The following is a 22,117-nucleotide window of genomic DNA, read 5'->3' as shown; positions in this document are numbered from 1 at the left end:
TTTGGCCTCCTGTCTACCTCATTTTGATATGTGCCCCCTTTTGTTTTCTCCCATATGTGTACATGCTTGACATTCTTCTCATGTTATAAATTGGGTGGTGTTATAAATGACTGTGTTTAGGATAGGGAATGCCAATGCAAAGGGCAAGAAAATCTTCTACTCTCCATATCAACATTTTGTGGCACAGCCATCCACAGTATAGAGCCCCCATAATAATGACAGTATTTTCCTAGTGAGTAATTTAGCAAACTTACAAAGTGCTTTTCAAATCACATTTATTCCCCCCCCCAAATAGTTCATTTCAAGCAGTGTTTCATATACGTTCAGATCACAAAGACACTAATTCACGAGAGAGTTCATTTAAAAGATTCTATAAAGTCCTCAGTTTCAGCAAAACTACGTGCTTCCTGGTAACTTATCGTTATTACCGTGGACTAACAATTGTAGGTCAGCGTTACTATTGCTATTGCTTCATATTTTCCAGAATACCGTACTACAGGTTTTCAGTTTGCTTCTATGCTTGGCAAGATATTATGGAGACTAGGGAGAGAAACCTCAGCCTTTGTCCTACAAAAGGTACTGTTAAAAAGAACCTTTTCTAGGTCAGAAACCTGTAGAAAAGCCATGGGTTGGTCTATGAGAGCAAATGTCAAGGGTGGATCTTCTTGGATGAGAGAAAGTCACACTTGAAGCTGCAGTACAGAATTATTGCACTGGGGATGGACTCTGAATATGCCCACTCCACAAGTATTACACAAACCACAAAAGTCAGGAGAGTTAACACCAGCGCGGGAGACATGATTGATCTGTTTATTTCAACAGAACAGAAATTGTTCTCTATCAACAGCTAGGAGTCATTTTGGTAAATGGCAATAGTGTCAGCTCATAATTATTTAACAGTTCCAGAAGAGCATTTAATGCCCCTAAGTCAAGATGGGCATATTAGCATACTAAGCAAACCCTTAGAAAAGCAGCAAGTGTTTCAATTGTCATTGGCTCATGCACATATTTGCTTCTGGCAGGCTATTTTCTTACATTGTGAGAACGCCATTTACTAGCGGCAATCAAGAAAATGAAGCATCCGTGAATGTTGAGTATGCTTCTGTCTCAGAAGTTCCAGAAAGCACTCTGCTTTCAAATAGCACATCCAATGTCAACAAGACAACTCTATCCCAAAGGCATGATGCAAATCCATTTCCTTGAACGATGCAATGCACTGATTCCTGAACATTTCGTGGATAAGTTCATGTTTAATTCTCTCTGAGAGCTAGTTCCCATAAGGTTGTTTTGTTTTGATATGAAAAGGAGATGTTTAGCATAGGAAATACAACATTGTGCGGCCTGGGAAAATGGAGTGCAGACTTTTCATTCAAACAGCTCTGTTATGAACTGATACACCTTTGGGAAACACAGGTTAATCTCGGAGCAAACCTGTCCAACTGGCAAGACTCTCTGCATTGTGCCATTGTTTGAGGACTATTCTTTTGTCAACTGATCACAGCAATCTGCATGAAATTTCAGATATAACTGTACAATTTGCTTCAGTTCACTCGGAGGGGTTCACCTGAAACTTTGACGACAAGTTTGCAGAATGATAGAATAGTAACTCTAGGAGATTTGCAAATGGCTAGCAAATGGGATTTAGTGCCTGCTGCACAAAGCATCATAGCTCATGGAGAATATAAAGGAAAGCCTAGCTAAATATCTTTCTGATGGAGTGTTTTTCATAACCCCTCTGTATGGCCAAGTAATGTGCGAAAGCAGTCCGTTGTGAGCCTCAACACATTCATATTTTTGCAACCTAACAGATTTACCCTGGTCTACCTTCAGCAAAACCAAATGAGGGGAATGCACCATAAGTGAGGTGGCTGGATGCACAAACCGGGCAAGACTTCTGCTCTTCTAATAGTTGCATAGAAGAGAGGATTTCATCAGGCATAGCTTGTCATCTGTTCTGCACAGTCAATAAAAGATACAGGAATCCTGGCCACTTTTGGACCTGGCCCTCTTAATTATGGGATGCAAACTGGCTCTCCATAATTCATAACCACCTAGGTAATAGCTATTTCCCCCTAACTCTTAAACATCAGCTCCAATCACACTTGGAGTAAGTGGCACTGAAATCAACATATCTACCTACTCAGTAACTATACTGAGGATCATGACATTAGCCAACCCTTGTGCATTTGCTTCCAGTGTTATCTCATATCCTCAGCATACAAAAGCAAAGTAGAAGGTGGGAGTGGAGGCTGGGATCTCATTAATTAAATGTTAATGAACTTCCCACATCCTTATGATTCAGAGAGAGGATGCAATGGGGTCCTGCCCTCATTGTTGCTTGCAATCATACATCCAAAAGAGGAAGGATGGAAAACTGAAAAGGGGGGAATGGATGCATCATAATCAATTCAAATTAGCATTTCATTGAATGTCGCGATTAAACTGTAAAAGTGAACATATTAGCAAACGGGTTTCGCTAATCTTTGCCATGAGCTTAAATGAACTATGTAAGGATTTCAGATTTCACAGAGAGCAAAACCATACATTACCCCCCTCTTTGTTACATTTCACGCCAGCTGTATTCCACCAACAGGAACCCTTTCCTTAGGCAATGGACGATTCAGCTATTAAATTATAAAGCTTCATGAATCTGCAGGGCAGGTGCAGGAACACAGATCTGTTTTCAGCAGTGAGTCATTGCTTCCTTTTGGTCCCCTGAGGTGAAACCAGCTTGATGAGTGGAGATGGTTCCTAGAGGTTACTTTATTCATACTCTCACAGACCAGGGCTTAAAGGTGCCCGGCTCAGCAGATGGACACTGGATAAAAAAATAAGAGTGAAATAATTGAAAGAGAAGGATGATAAACAGTTGTCTTCATCTGAAATGTCTAGACCATGTCCCAAAGTTGGCATGGCCTTTGCTGGGCAACTACTGAATGTAACCATTTTCAGATTTACTTATCTTCTACACCAGGGGCTGTTGGACTACAACTCCCATAATCCCTGTCCCTTCACCACACTGGGACTGATGAGAGTTGGGTATCCAACAACAGCTAGAGGACAACCACATTGTGTAAATCAGGGGTAGCCAAACAGAACAAGATTGCCAAGCTGAGCACTTAATTTGGCTGACTGGCATTTCCTACATGCAGAGCTCTTTCTCAGCCAGAACTCACCAGAACTCAGTTCTGGCACCTTTCAGGTGGGCACCATTGCCATTCTAAGATAACAAGGGAGGCGTTCATAGTGAGTTCCAGCATCTCTTTTTCTAGAAGCACTGGCTACATGATAAGGATGTAGGCATATCTGGTTCAGTCCCACGTGAATTTTTGTACACATTGTTTGGCTGCAGAACTTCTCTGCAAAATTTGGCAAAGTGCAAGTTGGGAGGCATTCAATGGATGGCTACATTTTTGTTCACCCATTGCTTTGGAAACTGTGAATTAAGTAAGTTTGCCTTTAAATGCCAACTGAATCAAATTTGTCCCCTGTTCCTAATAATAATTTTGACTTACCTCATGGGGTTATTGTTAAGGAATGCAATAAGCAACGCATTTATATGGCACACTTGAATTAATGAAGCATTCATTAATTAGTGCATAGGCGCCGACTCCATGGGGCCTGAGGGGGCCCGAGCCCCCTCAAAAATTCGTTTGGGGGGGCTCCGCCCCCCCAATAATCTCGGGCGCCCCTCCAGCAGAGCGCCGCCGCCGCCCCTCCCCCAGCCCAAAATGCACAGGGGCGGGCTGCATGCCTCCTGCCCTCCCTCCCGAGCAAAAGCTCCACCCAATTTCCTTCGGAGCTGATTAATAGGCGCAGCACGCTCTCCCCTATTCGCTCACGAGGAGGCGGCGCCACTTTATTTGCATATTCATGAGTTTATTTATTATTCATGAGCTTTCATTTATTATTCATTATTTATTATTCATGGGCTCCCCCAATATTTTTTATAAGTCGGCGCCCCTGAATTAGTGTTAGGGGAACCCACTGAAATGAAAGCTGCGGACAACCAAGGAATGGTTACTGAATTTCATTACAGAAGATGAAATCGTGAGAAAGAAGGCCAGTTAACCTACCAGTTTGGTGAAGTTATCCACACAACCATTGCGTATTCTTTCTGGGGTGGCTGGGCTGTCTAGTCGGAATGGCTCCTTCAGTCCCGATTCTTCCCTGGCAGAGACGATGGCATCTTTGATGGCATAAAACACGGAGGCTGACAGGAACAAGGGAGGTTCACCGACAGCCTAGAGAGATTGAATAGCATTAAGCGTTGCTCCAGCCACTACTAATTCACAGCTCACAGTATACAGTACCCATGGCCAGTACCTCTGGTTACGAACTTAATTTGTTCCGGAGGGCTGCTCTTAACCTGAAACCGTTCTTAACCTGAGGTACCACTTTAGCTAATGGGGCCTCGCGCTGCCGCCACACGATTTCTGTTCTCATCCTGAGGTAAAGTTCTTAACTTGAGGTACTACTTCCGGGTTAGTAATCTGTAACCCAAGGTGTTTGTAACCCAAGGTGTTCGCAACCCGAGGTACCACTGTACTGGGAACATAGTAACCTGCCTTAGACCACCTCACACCATTGGTCCATGGTCTACACTGACTGCCAATGGCTCTCCAGGGTTTCAGGAAGCGTTCTCTCCTTGCCTTATATGGAGATGCCAGGGATTGAACCTGGTAGGTCCAGAAGAAGGCAATATTGTGTAAAGATCAAGCCACATTATTATAGTCCATTGGTCTCTTTAGTACATGGGTTGTATCCCAGAAACAAACCCAGATATGCCATGGACCAGTTGAATGAATCTCATGGATCAGAGTTTGGGAGCCCCTGCTCTAAGAAATATAAGGCAAAATAGCATTCCTCATTCCATCACTGCTGTTTATTTTGTGTCAAAATGTGCAATGTCTGTGGGAAAACCTGCAACTCCAGATGGCACTGTACCTTGGATGAATAGATGGCTTTGCTGTTTGGACAGTCCCGGAGAAGAGACACGTGAAACTCTGTCGGGATGTCACCGAATGCAGGGATTTTGTACATTCCAGGCCCACGGGTGTACAGGTTGCCTTCTGGGGAATAACGCAACTCCTCCAAGGTAAAAAGCCCAACTCCTTGGACAAAGGCTCCTTCTATCTGTAAATGTAAACACACAAAAATCAAATCAGACACAAAATAAAAAGTCAGCCTCAAAAGTCAGCCCCCAACAGAGCACATTACAGTAGTCTTGTCTGGACATGACCAAATCACTACAGCAAGACCATCCCGCTCCAACCAAAGCTGGCAGAGAGCACTCATGGTGTGGTATTCAACTAAATTTTACTTAGAGAAGACCCACTGGAATAAATGGACCTAACTCAGTCATGCTCATTAATTTCAACTAGTCTACTCTGAGTAAAACATATTTGAATGCCACCCAAGGCCACTGATATCTCCTGGGGAAGCCCCAATCAGAACTGAATTGAGAAGTAGGAGTCCTCCAAAATGAGTAAGGCAGTTTTCATCCCATAGCCATGTGGAACTTTTCAGTTAATTTTTCTCATTGGCTAGGACATGCTTGATGCTAAATGAACATCATGCAGGAGTGGCAGGAGTGCTGCCACTGCTGGTATTAGTAATAAATATTGGTAGTCCAAATATTTATGGAATAATAGCAGAATGACCTTGTGGCACATGGTCATCATGAGTGATGATTCATAAACAAATTTATCTGTATCTGCCCAATTTCAGTATTTAGTTGCTAGTACAGGAAGCCTCAAGTTTAGGCTAGTATATCTAGTTTTAAGGGTTCTGGTCGGTATGCAGGTTAAAATGAAAAATAAACCCGAAAATATGAGGTTTAGTCTCTCTAAAACAAGACTCCTTTGACTATTTGCTGCAATAGGGCTATTGAAGTAAATAGAATTACTCTAGAGTAACTGACTTGGAGAATGCAAAACAAAAGCTTAGGAACAGTGCAATGAACACTAGATCTATTTTTTCCCCTGTTTCATTGTGCAGAAATGAATCATTTGCCAAAATCTTGATGAGCAAAAACAAGCTAATAATAAATTAGCAATTAACCATCTCTCCTGCCACAACAGTTCATGCTGCTGTTTATCAGGCCTGTTGCTGCTCATTGACCAATTTAATAATCCAGCTAGCACGCAGACATGCTACAGCGCCACAGAACAGGATCGTGTTGTATTGCTTACCTGTCCTATATCTATAGCCGGGTTCAAGCTGGTGCCAACATCCATCACGATGTCTGTGCGGACATTCTAAATATCGGCAAAAGCAAAGGCTGAGTAAGTACAGGACTCACTTTATGCAATGAATTAAAAGGGGAGCATATGAACATCAAGAGGCTACCTTAGAGTCAGGCCACTGGCCCATCTGTTTAATCTGTTCTCCAGCTTTCCAGGCAGGAGTTTTTCGTCAGCTCTACCTGGAGAAGCTAAGGACTCAGTACAGTACCTGCTCCAGGCATAGCAGATGCTCTACCACTAAGATGTGCCTTTTCCCCAAGTCTCACTTGAACCTGAATTGTCACATAGTAGCTCTGAGCCTGAGCTTTGACTTGGAAGAGATGAACTCTCAGCTCAGCCAGGAATGTGCCATGTTGTCTGGGAGAAGCTGCTATTTAATAACCTAGCCTGAGCTAAGAGAGGTGGCCTAAGTTACACGATTATTGCAAAGGTCAATGGGGAAATAGACGTGAAGAGTACTTCAGCAAAAAGGTGTTGGCTCTTGGATGGAAGTCAAATATCTGGAGCCTTTGAAACTTGGGCATAAGTCTTCATAGCTAGTGGCTTGTGTGAAAACCATTCTCAGAAGATAATCACTGTGAAGTATATAATTGCCCAATTATATGTGTTTCCTCCAGAAGTTCAGACTATATCTCCCATCATCCCTGGCCATGCTGGCTGGGGCTGATGGGAGTTGGAGTTCAACTGCCTCTGGTTGGCCACAGGTGGCCCATCCCTGATATACACAGAGAAGTCAGGTATTTCACTCAACGAAAACCAGAGCTGGAAATAAACTTCCTTATCAAATATACTCAGGTTATTAGGTACTTTCCCAGTCCACCAGAACAAAGAAATACTTTTGACAAATCTGCCTAGCCTACTTACCTTATGGTCACCTGTCAGACAGTCAATCTCAACCTCAGAACAAGCCACACCATAAGAGAAGTAACAGAAGGGCTTTCCTTCATTTTTCTCATAGTCATACCCAAGGTCTGGAATTCTTAAGGGTGGCAAGAAAGAAGGAAAAAATGAAATCTGCAGGAATTTTACTCATCACTTGACTAAAAGAAAGGTCTTTTTTTAAAAAAAAATATTTACAACATAACACAAACCCACCACCCCCAACACAGAAATCCACCCCCATCAGACACAAATGTAACAAACAACAAGCATAATATACAACAATACAAACAACCAAATAAAAGACTTCCTTTATCCTATTTCTGGCATCCTTATTTACTTCTTATAAGCTGTTTCCTTTATGAATAATTATTAAGATTTTTCTAATTATAACTTAAATATCCACAAAGTCTCCTGCAGACATTAATCGAAACAAGTCCAGGTATGAATTTTAGGGCACTGTTCTGTGAAATATTCTCTGCATTTTCCCCATGCTTTTTGAAATTCTTGTCTAGTGTGATCTCTAATTGCCTCTGTTAATCTAGCCAGTTCAATATACTCTAACAGTTTGTCTTGCCATTCCATTTTTGTTGGCACAATTTCTTTTTTCCAGTTTTTAGCAATTAGGATCCTTGCCACTCCTGTGGCATGGAGGAATATTTTCTGATCTTCTCTTGCTATACCTGCGTCCGTTATCCCTAGTAGAAAAGCTTCTGTATTTTTTTTTATAAAGTTATACGTAAACATTTTTTTAAGCTTGTCATATACTATGTTCTAGAAGCTTTTGATTTTTTCACAGGTCCCACCAAACATGTATAAGTGTCCCCTCTGTTTTACCACACCTCCAGCACAGATTTTTTTTTTGTCTTATACATTTTAGCTATTTTGGTAGGTGTTAAGTACCATCTATAAAAGATCTTGATTAGATTTTCCCTCAATACTTCACAGGCTGTAAATTTCCAGTTCTTTCTCCATAATTCTTCCCATGCTGTTAAGTTAACAGTTTTCCCAATATCTAAAGCCCACTTGATCATTACCTCCTTGACCTGTTCGTATTTGACCTCCCACTCCAATAATGTATCATACACTTTTGATATTACCTTGGTTTGGTTTTGTAATAACACTTTTTCTAATAATGAAGGTTCGTTTCAGAAACATGATTTCCTAATGACATGGTTCATAAATCCCCTGTGTACTTTCCCTTTTTCATAAGCTAAATACGCATGCCAACCATAACGACTGTTAAATCGTTCTAGATCTAACAAATCACTATCTTTTAATACAATCCACTCTTTTAGCCAATTTAGACAGACAGTGTCGTAATATAAATTTAGGTCAGGTAGCGCCAGTCCACCTCTATGTTTTTTATCTAATAGAAGTTTGTGTTTAATTCTTGATTTTTTATACTGCCATATGAATTTGGATATCTCTTTTTGCCATAATCTAAGACTTCCCACTCCTCCAATTATCGGTATCATTTGGAATAGATACGTTCATTTTAACCACCGATATTCTGCCAACAGGTGATAATCTTAACTTATTCCAGATTTCTAAATCTCTTTTGATTCCATTCCAGGTGTTTGTGTAATTATCTTTGAATAGATTACTATTATTATTCGTCAGCTAAATTCCCAAATACTTGGTCTTATTTACAACTGTTAATCCTGATATCTCCTGTAGTTCTTCCTTTTCGTGCTTGGTCATATTTTTTACTATCATGTTGGTTTTATTCTTGTTCAACTTAAAGCCGGCTACTTTCTCAAATCTTAATATTCTTTCAATTATCTGTATTATACTTTCTTTGGGGTTTTCAACAGTCAGAATCAGGTCGTCCGCAAATGCTTTGATCTTATATTCCTTTTTCCCTAATGAGATACCTTTTATTTTATTATCATTTCTTATGGCATTCATCAATAATTCCAGTACCACAATAAATAGTAGTGGTGATAAGGGGCAACCTTGTCTTGACCCCCTCTCTATACAAAATTCTTCTGTTATTTCATTATTAAGAATAAGTTTGGCTTTTTATTTCCTATATATTGCCTCTATAGCTTTAATATAATCTTCCCCCAGTTTCATTTCCTTTATGACCCTTTTCATGAAGTCCCACGACACCTGGTCAAATGCCTTTTCCGCATCTGTTGATATTAAAGCAGCCTTTTTGTCTGATCTTTCCTCTAGGTATTCTAGTAAATCTGTTGCTGTGTATGTATCTACCTGGCAGAAAGCCAGCTTGATCTTTGTGTATAGTTTCGTTTAATAATTTTTTCAATCTGTTGGCTAGAATGCCAGCAAATATTTTGTAATCACTGTTCAGCAGTGATATGGGCCTATAGTTTTTAATTAGCATCTGGTCTTGTCCTTGTTTTGGTATCAGCACGACAGAAGCATCTTCCCATGATCCCAGAAAGTTCTTTTTCTTACCCCACTGAATCACTTCATGATGAGCAAAAATGTAAGTTACTGGACTCAACAAGAATTCGGGGAGTTTTGAGGATCAGACCAGTAATCATGATTAGCCAAAGTTTGGAGATCTGCATGCCTTTGATTACTAGATCATATATTTTTATTATATGCACACTTCATGAAATTAGTTGAAGTATCGGACTAGTAGAGATAAAGAGCACTCAATAACATTTAGAAGCATTACTTGGAATCCCACTTGGGTCCTGTTCTGACTCACCTGTAAAATCCTGTAGCCGACAAACTCACACAATCACAGTAGGCTGTTGACACCTAATGAAAACACAGAGAGTTCTTTGTGTCTGGGGTTTGTTTTTTTATAGTTAGTTCTGCTGAACTAGAATAGCTACAATGCATTCTGGAAAAGCTAGCAATGGGTGTGTTTTTTTAACAAAATACAAATGAGTGCACTCTATCCATATTCAAAAAGGGGAGCACTACTATCATCAAACCTTACATTTAACACCTCTAGACCTGTTATGTACTGAGTTGAATAGGATCCAAACTGCAGCAGTCTGATTGGTCCTAGAACAATAGGATCCAAATTGCAGCAGTCTGATTGGTCCTAGAACAATAGGATTCAGAATGCAGCAGTCTGATTAGTCCAAGAACAATGCAGCAGTATGATTGGTTGGCAGGAACCACCCAATCATGCTCCAGATATAAGTGAATCCACAACCGGATTGGCTTACAGTAGAATTCCAGAATTAACCAATCATGTGCAGCCCATTGTGTAAATAATGTATATAAAGCAGATACTTTGAGGGGACTTTCATTCATTCCTCCTCACCACTATGAGCTGAATAAAGAGCATGAAATCACTTTGCGACTCTGAGTATATTTCAAGACCCATCAAGCCCAACTTTGTGAAATAGTGCACAAATGGAGCTGTTAAACAGATTCCACTCTTGAGAGATATCTTCATTCCAAATCATAAAGAGAAAAAAATCTAAGGGCAACTTTCAGAAGCCTAGTCCATCATCATCATCTGTTATCATCGTCATATAAATCAACATCAGAAATGCCACTCAAGTTCATGGAGGGATTTACATGCATCACAAAACACTAAATAACAATTTACAACAGAAAAACTAAAGCCCAAAATAAAATAGATCACAAGAACTAATCACGTCAAAATTATGCTCACCAACTCATATGAAGAAGAAGGAGGAGGAGGAGGAGGAGGAGGAGGAGTTTGGATTTGATATCCCGCTTTATCACTACCCGAAGGAGTCTCAAAGCGGCTAACATTCTCCTGTCCCTTCCTCCCCCACAACAAACACTCTGTGAGGTGAGTGGGGCTGAGAGGCTTCAGAAAAGTGTGACTAGCCCAAGGTCACCCAGCAGCTGCATGTGGAGGAGCGGGGAATCGAACCCGGTTCACCAGATTACGAGTCTACCGCTCTTAACCACTACACCACACTGGCTCTATGGACAGACTGTTTTCTGGTGTGTGTGTGTGTGTGTGTGTAAAGAAAACACCCCATCCTATAGCAGAGGTCACTGCAGAACAGAGTGCCAGCAACAACCCGTTGAAGCCGCAACACAGAAAGTCAGTGTAGGATGGTGTAGGCACAAGATGATGAGATAAATTGGGACAGGGTCCAAGCTAAAGGAAGGAGCAAGGAGGGGAAGCTGCTTAAGTTTCACAAACCATCACAATTCAGAGGTGTATCAATTGCATCACCACCTCGGGTATATAGAACCCCAAGTTTCTCTTGTTGAAGTCATACTTGTTTGGGACTTACAGAACTGCTGGAAGAGTTGCAAGAATATCAGCCAGTTCTCTACTAGCTCCTTTAGCCCCTGTCACGCCACAATGAATTAATAGATAATTGAGATTTTCCTAATGATAGCAAATCCACACCATGCTTCCAAACTGCAGCAGACACAAACATACCCAGTCTTCCCAGGAACCTTTTGGCTTAGCAAGTTTGATTGGCTCCAATCTCTTCAGGATGGTCTGGCAAGCATTCTAAAAGAAAGAAAGAAAAACAGTTCAAAGCAAACAGAATGCATCTTTTGATATCACAGCAAATTGCCACCAGGTATTCTCATTTTCATCAATCTAGATGTGACAACAGGTGTCCACATATCACAGGCTTCAGAACGTCCTGTACTCTTTTGACTAATTATGCTTTTAACGGAAGGCTCTGGCTAGAAATGGGCAAGGTCCAAGGTTCAATCCACAGCATCCCCAGAGATGCCTGGGACCAATTATCGCCTGAAGTCCCAGAGAGCTGCTGCTCATCAATGTCAACAACACTGAGTTAGACGCACCAGTGGTTTGACACAGTAGATGAGAGCTTCCGATGTAGCATTAACGTATTTCCTAAGTTAATACCATTGTTCAACTTGGAAACAACCTAACATTCGCCACATCACCAGAGAATACACATACAGTGGTACCTCGGGTTAAGTACTTAGTTCGTTCCGGAGGTCCGTTCTTAACCTGAAACTGTTCTTAACCTGAAGCACCACTTTAGCTAATGGGGCCTCCTGCTGCTGCTGCTGCTGCTGCGCCGCCGGAGCACGATCTCTGTTCTCATCCTGAAGCAAAGTTCTTAACCTGAGGTAATATTTCTGGGTTAGCGGAGTTTGTAACCTGAAGCGTCTGTAACCGGAGGTACCACTGTAGTTGGCTCCTTTACTGTTAAAGTCATCACACTGAGCACTTTTAAGCAGCACACATGCTGATAGTGTGCTTTCCTCCTAAAGCAAAGTCTGCTAGAAGCCTCCCACAAGGCCTATCTTCATAGAGGCAACGAGACAGATTCTTTCTGGGGTGAAAATGCAGTGGACTGCAGACAGAATCGGTATCATCCCTTGTAGAGCAGTGTGTTGAGTTCTATCCCTTACCAAGACGGCCATTCCATTGATATCAGCACTAACAGAAGCAGCTGTTGGAGATGCATTTGGCACTGTGTTGGTGCTTGTCTCACTGATGTAGATCATGGAAGTGGGAATTCCAAGAGTCCTGCTGGCAACCTGCAGAGAGACAATGCCCAAACATGAACTTCACCACAGTTGTCATCACCACCGATGAAATTCATAGGACTTGAAACAGTTCTTCTTATTCCAAGTCCACAAAGCTCCAAAGACTTTTGAATAGTCCTGTATTCTGTCCTGTTATGCAACTGTGGGATATTTTCCTGATCCATCTTAATTTATATTTGCAAGTAAAATCAAAACACATAGGAAAGTTGCTACGCGTCTGAAGAATGCTGCTTTGTAATCCTGCTACACATCCTCCATACCTTGTGAGAAAGTAAGGGTTGTAGTTAATCAACTCTTACTCAGGGTAGACATTAATGGCCATGACTGCTCTGAGTAAAAGTTTGTTTATTATTAAATTCTTCCCACAAGAACCCATTCTTTGGATTTCATCCTACATATCCACATTTAAATTAGAATGGATGTGGGGTGAAATTGCAACATCTGTAAGATAACATTCTGAAAACGAATGCTGCAGTACATTTTAATACATTTAATGGATAATATATTATTATTATTATTATTATTATTATTATTATTATTATTATTATTATTACCCCACCCATCCAGCTGGGTTTCCCTAGCCATTCTGGGCGGCTCCCAATAGATTAAAAATAGAATAAAACATCAAACATTAAAAACTTCCCTAAGCAGGGCTGCTTAATGGATAATGTTAATCAAAACAGCATCAGGCAATTAATGCATTCATAGTTTACCTGGATCATCTTGGTATGGAGGCCCTGGCCCATCTCAGTCCCACCATGCGTGAGCAGCACTGAACCATCCGTGTACACATGTACCAGGGCACCAGCCTACAACAGAAATCAGAGAGACAGGCTGTCAAAGACTGTTTTGACACAGGAGCTCTCTGAAGCACACTTCACAGGCATCGTCTACATACAAATCAACATTCCTCGCTTCAGGCAGTATCCAAGGCCTTTGTTCCATTGGCGCAAGGATTTGCATTTATGCTACTGTACTGCTTCCGCTTCTCCTCCCTCTGTGCATGCCCTTTGCCCTCCTCAATTCTGCTCTGGAGGGTTGCAAGAAACCCCAGAGCAGATTTGGAAGGGGGGCGGAGTTCCACTGTGCAAGGGCAAATACTTGCTCTATTAGAACAAGAGATTGAATGCTACTTTGGATAGACGTGTTTGTGTGTGTGTGTGTGTGAGAGAGAGAGAGAGAGAGAGAGAGAGAAGACAGATATGATCCAATAAGCCTAAAAATTAACTTTTGATGGATTCAATACTTAAGAAAGCACTACTTCATTTCTCTTCAGCTCATGTATTCACTGACTAGGGTGGGGGCTGGTACCACCCCCCCCCCAACATTAGCAAAACAAGAGTCACAAAGGATGCACAAGAATGAAGGCGGACTGGTGGATGACATACAACATAACCAAGGCTGGGGCAGTGTCATGATCTAACACAAGATTGGAACTAAAATGTGCCTTGGATGTATCGCTTCAAACATTCCCATTACTGGAGAATCTTGAAGAAGCATTTTGCCACAGAACCTTGCCGCCCAGCTGTAAAAGTTAAGGGCGCTTGCCAACCTGATTCAGAAAGGGAACTGTGAAGCTGATCCCAAACTTGGTTGGAATAATGGCCATGCCTCTCTTCTTCCAGCGATTCTTCCTGGGGAAACAGAATGATGTCAGACTCTTGTTCCCTTGCAGCATGCACCCATCCCTAAACTGCTTTCTCTGGCATGCTCTCTTTTCCTACACAATTTTGCATCAGAACAAGACTTCATAGGAATGGGTCCAGGAAGGGAACTGAAATCAACAAATCAACATTGCACTTTTCATTGATTTTGAGCTTCTCTTTTAAAACACAATGGGTTAATGTTTTCCCAAAATGATTACACCTTCTGCAAAGATGATTTGTATGGATGGGGGACAAATTTGATTCATACTTTAATTCCAGGCTTACTAATTAGGCCTTTATAGAATATTTAAGTATATTTGATATCACTCTGAAAAGCAAGATACCTACCGGTTAAACTCATCAATAAGTTTCCTTCTGGAGTGATAGTCTGAATTTGCAAGGCACTCGTCCCAACATCTTCGCAAGGTGAATCCTTCTAGCTTCTGATTGAAGTGAGTCAGGTCTCCTTCATTATAGAGATTGAGTTTTCGAACCTTTCCAAAGCAAAACCCACATGGTCAAGGTCACCAACGAGTCTTTTGGAAGAATGACTTTAACAGAATGTGGAATGCTGGGTATCTTGATCCTAAACACGCCTTCCTAAACATGGAGGTCAGCTCTCCAAAAATTCTGTAGTGGGCAGCCATTTCAGGGTCAAGGGTTGCATTCCTTTTAGAGAAGGGGGCTACACAGCAATGGTGCTCAGTACAGCCAAACCAAAAAGTAGACAGAGGGACAACCCCCACACACACTTCATCCATCTCACAAACACACACATCCACCCACCCACCCACACAAACAAACAAACATACACATGCATCCATTCATAAAAAGCAGAAACACACAGACACCCATCCTCTCTCCACTTCACCCATTTGTTCTCTTTCTCTCTTTCACTCTTCCGGCTGGGTGAAGTGTTGCGCTGAAGGAGGCTAACAACCACTTCCCACTGGAGTATAAAGGAATGACACACAACACCCTTGATATGTAATATCATTTAGATATCCAACCCATAAAGGACTCTAACAATCATTGTCAACGCTGAGATTACATTACCCAATGTAAAGCTGCTCATGGGTACCAAACTGGTGACATCTCATTTCTTTAACATCCTTCGACCGAAGCATGCAGGGTTTATGGAAATGTCCAGCCTTTTCCTCTAAGAGCACATATCCAGTGCCTGATTTACATACAGTATAAGCTAAACAAGCTATAGCTTAGGGACCCACTCTTTTGGAGGCCCCCAAAAAAATTAAAGGGGGGAAAACCCTGGATGTACATTTCCAAAATATATGATAAAAAACAAATAAAATAAAACTTACATATAGCAACAATGTTTTGTGTTGTGTAGGCTCCTATGCTAAGTAATGGGCTAGCCGGCTCCCTAAAATATCACCGGTTTGCTCATTTCTATATATAGGGTGCCTACATTCTGCATGGACTGGTTGGTTACATGGCAACACGTGCAAATGGCTTTAGATATCTATTAGGTACATAAATTACCATATAGCATATATTCAACACAAAAAACAGTGACAATTTGTTGTTGACAAAGGACAGCTGGACATATAAAGGGCCCCATTACCTTCAGTAGCTTAGGGCCTCATCAAAACCTAAATCCAGTACTGCACATACCTCTTCTGCTGGCAGCCCACACTTCATGGCAATGTCGCTCATCCAGCACTCGGTAACCATCATTCCCTGGGGACCCCCAAACCCACGGAATGCTGTGTTGGAGGACAAGTTGGTTCTGCAGACTTTGCCTATGCCTCTGATGTTTGGAATGTTGTACGAGTTGTCCATGTGAAACAATGCTCTGTCCATAACCTGGTGACCACCAATAAAAAGCAGGTCAAAAATAGACTTATGAACTTTAAAAGAAAGACTTAATCTACGAACAATGCTTTTGTTCTTCTGACTCTACAATCATAAGTTGCACTAACTAACAAGTTATCATTTACATGTTTTTTTCACCCACACACCAACTGCAGCAAATGTATGCTCATCCTCATATATTGCGTGGTGCAGTGATTAGACTAGAACCCGGGAGATGAAATTTCAAATCTCCACTTGGCCATGAAGTTCAGTGGGTGACCTTGAGTTAGTCACTGCCTCTCAGCCTAGCCTATCACACAGGGTGGTTGTGGCAACTAATTAAAGAATAGGTAGACCTATTAGCCCCTTGGAGGCAAAGATGTAGTATAGACACAATAAATAAATAACTATTGGGAGCACTGAATTTTTACAACAATACTGTCATCTTTCTATTTAAATCCCTAACTGAAATTGCAGGTTAAGTAGTGGTCAAGATGTTGCATCAAACATTAAAACTGTCCCCATTAGAGAAGGCTTGGGGACAACTGATCTTTGTTTAATGAAGCACAATTTCAGGATGGGACCATTTTGACTGAAGGAGGTAGGTGCGGTGTGTGTGTGTGTGTGTGTGTGTGTGTGTGTGTGTGTGTGTATACACATACAGAGGCTTGGGTATGCTTCTCAACCAGTCGCCCCAAACTACTTTTTCTCCCTCTTAGAATCAGAAATGAAACAGAGCAGAATGTATCCTTGACTCACGCCATGAGAAAGATCAACAGAATTCCCTCCATTGCTGTAATATGTCACATCTAGACTAGTAATCCTTCCATTCTTCTTAAAGCCAACCTGGAAGAAACAAAGGACGGAGGAATACAGAATTCACCTGTTACAATTACAGATGTTTTAGGAAGAAACGAATCTAGGAAGCTGTCAGACCCTTTGGTCTATCTAGCTCACTACCGTCTACATTGAGAGGCAGTGGCTCTTCAGGATTTATTGACGCAGGATTTATTTGATGTATGCGAAACATGTGCTCTGCCACTGAGCTACAGTCTTATACCTCATGCTCCATAAACCCAAAGTCTAAAAGATAGCTATTGGTAGATTCCAGCAGCCATGTTTAGTGGTGTTCTTCTTCCTATCTGCAGCATTCCACATACAGTCGTACCTTGGAAGTCGAACAGAATCCGTTCCGGAAGTCTGTTCGACTACCAAAACGTTCAGAAACCAAAGCGCGACTTCTGATTGGCTGCAGGAAGCTCCTGCAGCCAATCGGAAGCTGCAGAAGCCCCATCGGAAGTTCGGCTTCCAAAAGAACATTAAAAAAAGGAACACTCACTTCTGGGTTTTGATCGTTCGGGAGCTGATTTGTTCGGGAGCCAAGACGTTTAAGATCCAAGGTACGACTGTACTGCTAATACTGGCAATCCATATATCTCCAAATGCTCTATACTCCAAATCAACCACTTTGGCCACACCCATCTTTGACATGCAGCCCCCACAGGGTTGGCAATGGGTGACTATGGCCGTCAGCTGAAAAAAAGTTGACCATCCCTGTTGTGTAGGAATGAACAATCCATTGGACCTAAAGATCCCCTTACATTTTTTAATGTGACCTTCCCAAGATGGCCTACTTCTCTTAAAACAACAACAACAGCCAACATTTCAATTTACCTTATACTGCCCCAAAAAGGGATGTCTTCCACCAGAAATCAGCATATCTTCATCTCGATCCAGCATGCATCTTACTGGGCGACCAGTCCTGCAAGGGCACCAAAATCAGGCTGAGAATGAGCCAGTGTCATATAATTGACACAATTTATTTTCATACATAGGTAAAGGTAAAGGGACCCCTGACCATTAGGTCCAGTCGTGGCCGACTCTGGGGTTGCGGCGCTCATCTTGCTTTATTGGCCAAGGGAGCCGGTGTACAGCTTCCAGGTCATGTGGCCAGCATGACTAAGATTTTCATACATACACATGTACAATTTAGAGGCCATCCCAAAAACCGAATTTGAATAACTTACAGGGATTTAAAAAACAAAAACGAACTTACGATAAGTTAATAAAATGCAGGTGAGACAAGGTAACTGATTATAAAGCATCACTATAAAAAATGACTTTGAAACAGTAAAGGAGGAAAGATTTTGCAACATTAACAACGCAATCCTAGGCATATTTATTCAGAAGTAAATCATACTGTGTTCAGTGTAGCTTATTCCCAGATAAATGCACACAGGAGGGCAGCCTTAATGAATCAAAACTAAAAGGCAGAGCAATTTAAATGTCACAGGGCTAAAGCAAAACGAAGCTACAACATAAGTTAGAAGGCCTGGGAAAAATTTTAAAATGTTCTTGCCTGGTGCCCAGTTCATCAATTTGTGCAGTGTCTCATTGACAAAGCTGTAATTAATATTTCCAGTGTGTCTGCTCCAATATTGAAAAATTCACTGAGGAATCCTGTGTATTTTATCATCCTTCCTCTTTATCCAATAAGTCTACTGTGGACAGCTGAAAACATCCTAACATTTATTTCTCCATATTTTAATTAATGGTAGACCTTTCACTTCCCAGTGTTTTTAATCAATCACTTTGTTGTTTTTTATAATATTTTATTAGGTTTTATCAATAGAAAAGTTTAGAAAAATACAAAAGCAAAAAGAATACAAAAATTACAAAGTCGAAAAATACAAAAATACAGACATTAAACACACAAAAAAGAAAAAGAAAAAACACATATAAAAGAAAAACAAAATTTCCCTCTTTCTTAATTTCTCATCTTTAGTTAACTTATTTTCCTGACTTCCTCACGTCTCCCATTTTCGTATCCCTTTTTAAAAATTGGTTCAGCAAATTCATGTCCTATTAGTTTATCTATTATTAATCCCCTTTTACATTTTACCTTGTTGCTAGAACCCCTTCAATTCATTTCAATGTCATCAGCATTCAAAGTTTTTAATCCATCACTTTGCTTCCATCAGCAAATGGCAATTTCCTGTCCTGTTCCAAGTTATTTCAAAGGCACGGGAAGTAGTGCTATAGCCTCCCAAATCCCTGTTATTTCATGAATCTTACTCACTGATCCATTTCCAGAATTTCTGAATTTGGGCCATGCCACTGAATTGGAGTTGCCACTTTAAAATAAATTGTTGTAGGACTTGCTTTTAAAGGCTCTGCTCTTTTCTCTGCCTAAAGTACCCAATACTAATTATCTTATTCTATAGTTCTAACTAGAAGGTTGGATCCCCCCACACCTTCCAGAGCCTGTTTTGAAATCCAGAAGTTCTGCATCAGTGGCGGCAAAACTATGGTCTCCCAGATGTTGAGCTCCAAATCCTATTGTCATTTGTCATTATTAAATTTATTAGCTGCTCTTCATCGGCATGCCCCAGGGTCGATTACAACAGTTTAATATTTAGATTAAAAACAGTTAAAACAGACAACAGTCATAATAAAAGTGTTGATCCTGAAAACACAAATTTGAGATGTCCATTGGCCCAGCGTGGCCAATGCTCAGGGATGGTGGGGGTTTAGTCCAATAACATCTGGAGGACCACAGCTGCTCTGTCCACCAGTGGGTTCCAGGTGGTTCTGGTAGCTTCTGTGATGCAGAATTTGTCTGTTGGCAGAACTAACTGTGTTGAAAATTAACAGTCTCACTTTAATAATTAAGCTTGCTTTTGTTTTTTGCTTGCCTTAGAAGGAAGAATTCTTCTTTTGCAATGAACCATGAAGATACTTTTCATCTACTTTTCCTAGAGTCTCCTGAAGATGAACATGCTAGATCAAGTTAAATTTGGCTTGAGTTTTTCTGATTTGTCCGCCAGTGACCTATTACTGTCCAGCTCTGCTCCCCTGCCCCACAACAGCTTTGAAGTCACTACACCCCACCCCAACCCCATGCCACCTCCAATAGGATTCTGCACTTACTCCTTCACCTCCCAATTGTACCAGCCAATGCAGTGCAGTGCAGTGCAGTGCAGTGCAGTGCAGTGCAGTGCAGTGCAGTGCAGTATAGTATAGTATAGTATAGTATAGTATAGTATAGTATAGTATTTCATTTCATTATTTCATTTTATTTCATTTTTTTAAAAACCGAAGTCTTTTATTAAAAGTCTTATTCAAATTTCACAAATTTAACAAAAAGGAGATATATAAAAAAGGACCACCACCCCCAAAAAAGAGCAAAAAAAGCTCACGAACAAAAAATGGGAAAATCTTTGTTTCTGAATTTAGTTTCAACCACATCGAAGGCCTGCTTTTGAACTGGGGCTAACATCTAAAACTCAGAAAAACATGTTCTGTTGTGGAGTAGAGAGAGGGGCAGGCTATCCCAGGGAAGATATAAATAGTTCTGAATATCAAAGCTGTGTTGGGGAGGGGGAATCCCTTTAGCCTGTTGATCCAGGAGTCTAGTGGCTGCAAAACTTAGTCCTTGTTCAACTAGTGACCTTCTCTAAAGATACAAGATGTGGGTGGGCTGACCATTTACAATACCTCACCACATTTATAATCAACAGCAAACAAGTCAAAAGTCAAATCGCACCGTAAACTGGTTTCCATCATGTTCCTTCACAGCAGTGGAGGCTGCTGCTCTTCCCCATATTGGAGAAGAGTAGTCCCCCATCAAGCCTAGAGCAACACAAATAAAGATGCTCAGTTATGTGGATGTCTAGTTCACACTGTTTCTCTCTCACGCAAAGGAATGGAAATTTTTTCCCACAAATTTCCCTTGCCTTTGAGCATTCATGCGGAAGACCCCTGTCAAATAGGAGGCTATATGCATGACAGAAAATGGAGGTCTTCTCCAGTATCATCTAGGATGGCTTTAAAAGAGGATTAGATGAATTAATGGAGGAAAAGTATATCAGTGCCTGCTAGCTATGATGGCTATTGCTCTGTCTGCGCAGTCAGAGGTGGTAATGCTTCTGAATAACAATTGCTGGAAACCTCAGGAGGGGAGAGTGCTATTGTGGTTGAATCCTGCTTGTGGGTATCCCATATCCCATAGACAACTGGGTGGCCACTGAGAGCAGGATGCTGGACTAGACGGGCCTTTGGCCTGATCCAGTGATCTTATGCGATGTTCTCAGAATCACTGAGTTATGAACTCCTAAGTGGTGAAAGGAGCAGGGTAACCACCCTGCCAAAGTAAATGCAGATGTTCTAGGTCTGAAACAAGTCCATTATCTTGATCCTCTTATAAACAACCAAGAGTTATCCTAATATTCAGCTTCAGGTTATCCCAATGTGGCCATTCGTCACAACTTACTTATCTGCAGCCACTGCTACAACTGTAGAGACAATGGTGTTTCTTGTCTCTTTGCCTCCAAATCCTCCTCCCATTCTCTTGACTCGAACCACAATTCGATTTGACGGGACCCCTAAGGCATTGGCAACAAATTCCTGGTACCAAAAAAAACAAAAAACCACATCAGCCTACAGGCAACAATAGAGTCACTGAGAACAAGACACAAGAGCAATCCTACTCTTGAAAAGACATTTATATATACACTACAATACGGTGTCACCAATTAATGAGCGTCTCACTGGAACTTCTAGTACTGCTCTGAAACATCTTTGACTAGCTTACTGGCTCACCTGTAATTAATAGCACAAAGAAGCACGAAGTCCAAGTCTCTTTGGTGTCTATTTATTTACACAGGACTTTTTACAAAGTTGAGTGGGAAAGAAGGACTGGTAGGTTTGAAGAATAAAATATAAATGCCTCCATTTCTCCACAAACATGCAGCTTTTTGAAGGTGCAAATCTAGCATGCAGAGTTTTGTTTTTGTTTTTCAAGTGCAAATAGCATCATCAGGGGAGGTGCTGACAAGTTGTGGTTTCAGGGCAGGCAGGCTAGCAGAAATGCTTTATTTCCCTGGCTGCTGTCCTAAAAACATGAGAAGAGCCCTGGGAATCTAGTCCAACACCTGTTCTCAAAGCAGCCAAGCCAGACGCCCATGGAAGGGACCCGAATGCAATAGCACTCTCCCCACTAATGATTCTCAGCAGTAATAATAATAATAATAATAATTTATTATTTATACCCCGCCCATCTGGCTGGGT

The 22,117-nt window shown here is 41.2% G+C and overlaps 1 protein-coding gene across 1 annotated transcript in view; it reads right to left on the bottom strand.

Moving 5' to 3' along the window:
* Positions 1–788: 788 nt before the first annotated feature.
* XDH (xanthine dehydrogenase) overlaps positions 789–22,117 on the bottom strand; it is a 60,479-nt gene continuing 39,150 nt past the window's right edge. Inside the window, exons 23-37 of the mRNA XM_082214797.1 lie at positions 21,321–21,454; positions 17,723–17,810; positions 16,808–16,894; positions 15,869–16,060; positions 14,582–14,727; positions 14,140–14,221; positions 13,301–13,396; positions 12,450–12,578; positions 11,491–11,565; positions 9,811–9,863; positions 7,113–7,227; positions 6,195–6,260; positions 4,948–5,136; positions 4,077–4,244; positions 789–2,818 (exon numbers count right to left, since the gene is read on the bottom strand). Coding sequence (XP_082070923.1) covers positions 2,768–2,818; positions 4,077–4,244; positions 4,948–5,136; positions 6,195–6,260; positions 7,113–7,227; positions 9,811–9,863; positions 11,491–11,565; positions 12,450–12,578; positions 13,301–13,396; positions 14,140–14,221; positions 14,582–14,727; positions 15,869–16,060; positions 16,808–16,894; positions 17,723–17,810; positions 21,321–21,454 — 1,671 coding nt within the window. The 3' untranslated portion in view covers positions 789–2,767. The remainder of the gene's footprint in view (positions 2,819–4,076; positions 4,245–4,947; positions 5,137–6,194; positions 6,261–7,112; positions 7,228–9,810; positions 9,864–11,490; positions 11,566–12,449; positions 12,579–13,300; positions 13,397–14,139; positions 14,222–14,581; positions 14,728–15,868; positions 16,061–16,807; positions 16,895–17,722; positions 17,811–21,320; positions 21,455–22,117) is intronic.

Source organism: Podarcis vaucheri (assembly GCF_965113315.1).
Source record: "Podarcis vaucheri genome assembly, chromosome: 3".
Classification (NCBI taxonomy): Eukaryota; Metazoa; Chordata; class Lepidosauria; order Squamata; family Lacertidae; genus Podarcis; species Podarcis vaucheri.
Note: the sequence above shows the minus strand (reverse complement) of the source record. Positions and strands in the feature narration are given on the sequence as shown.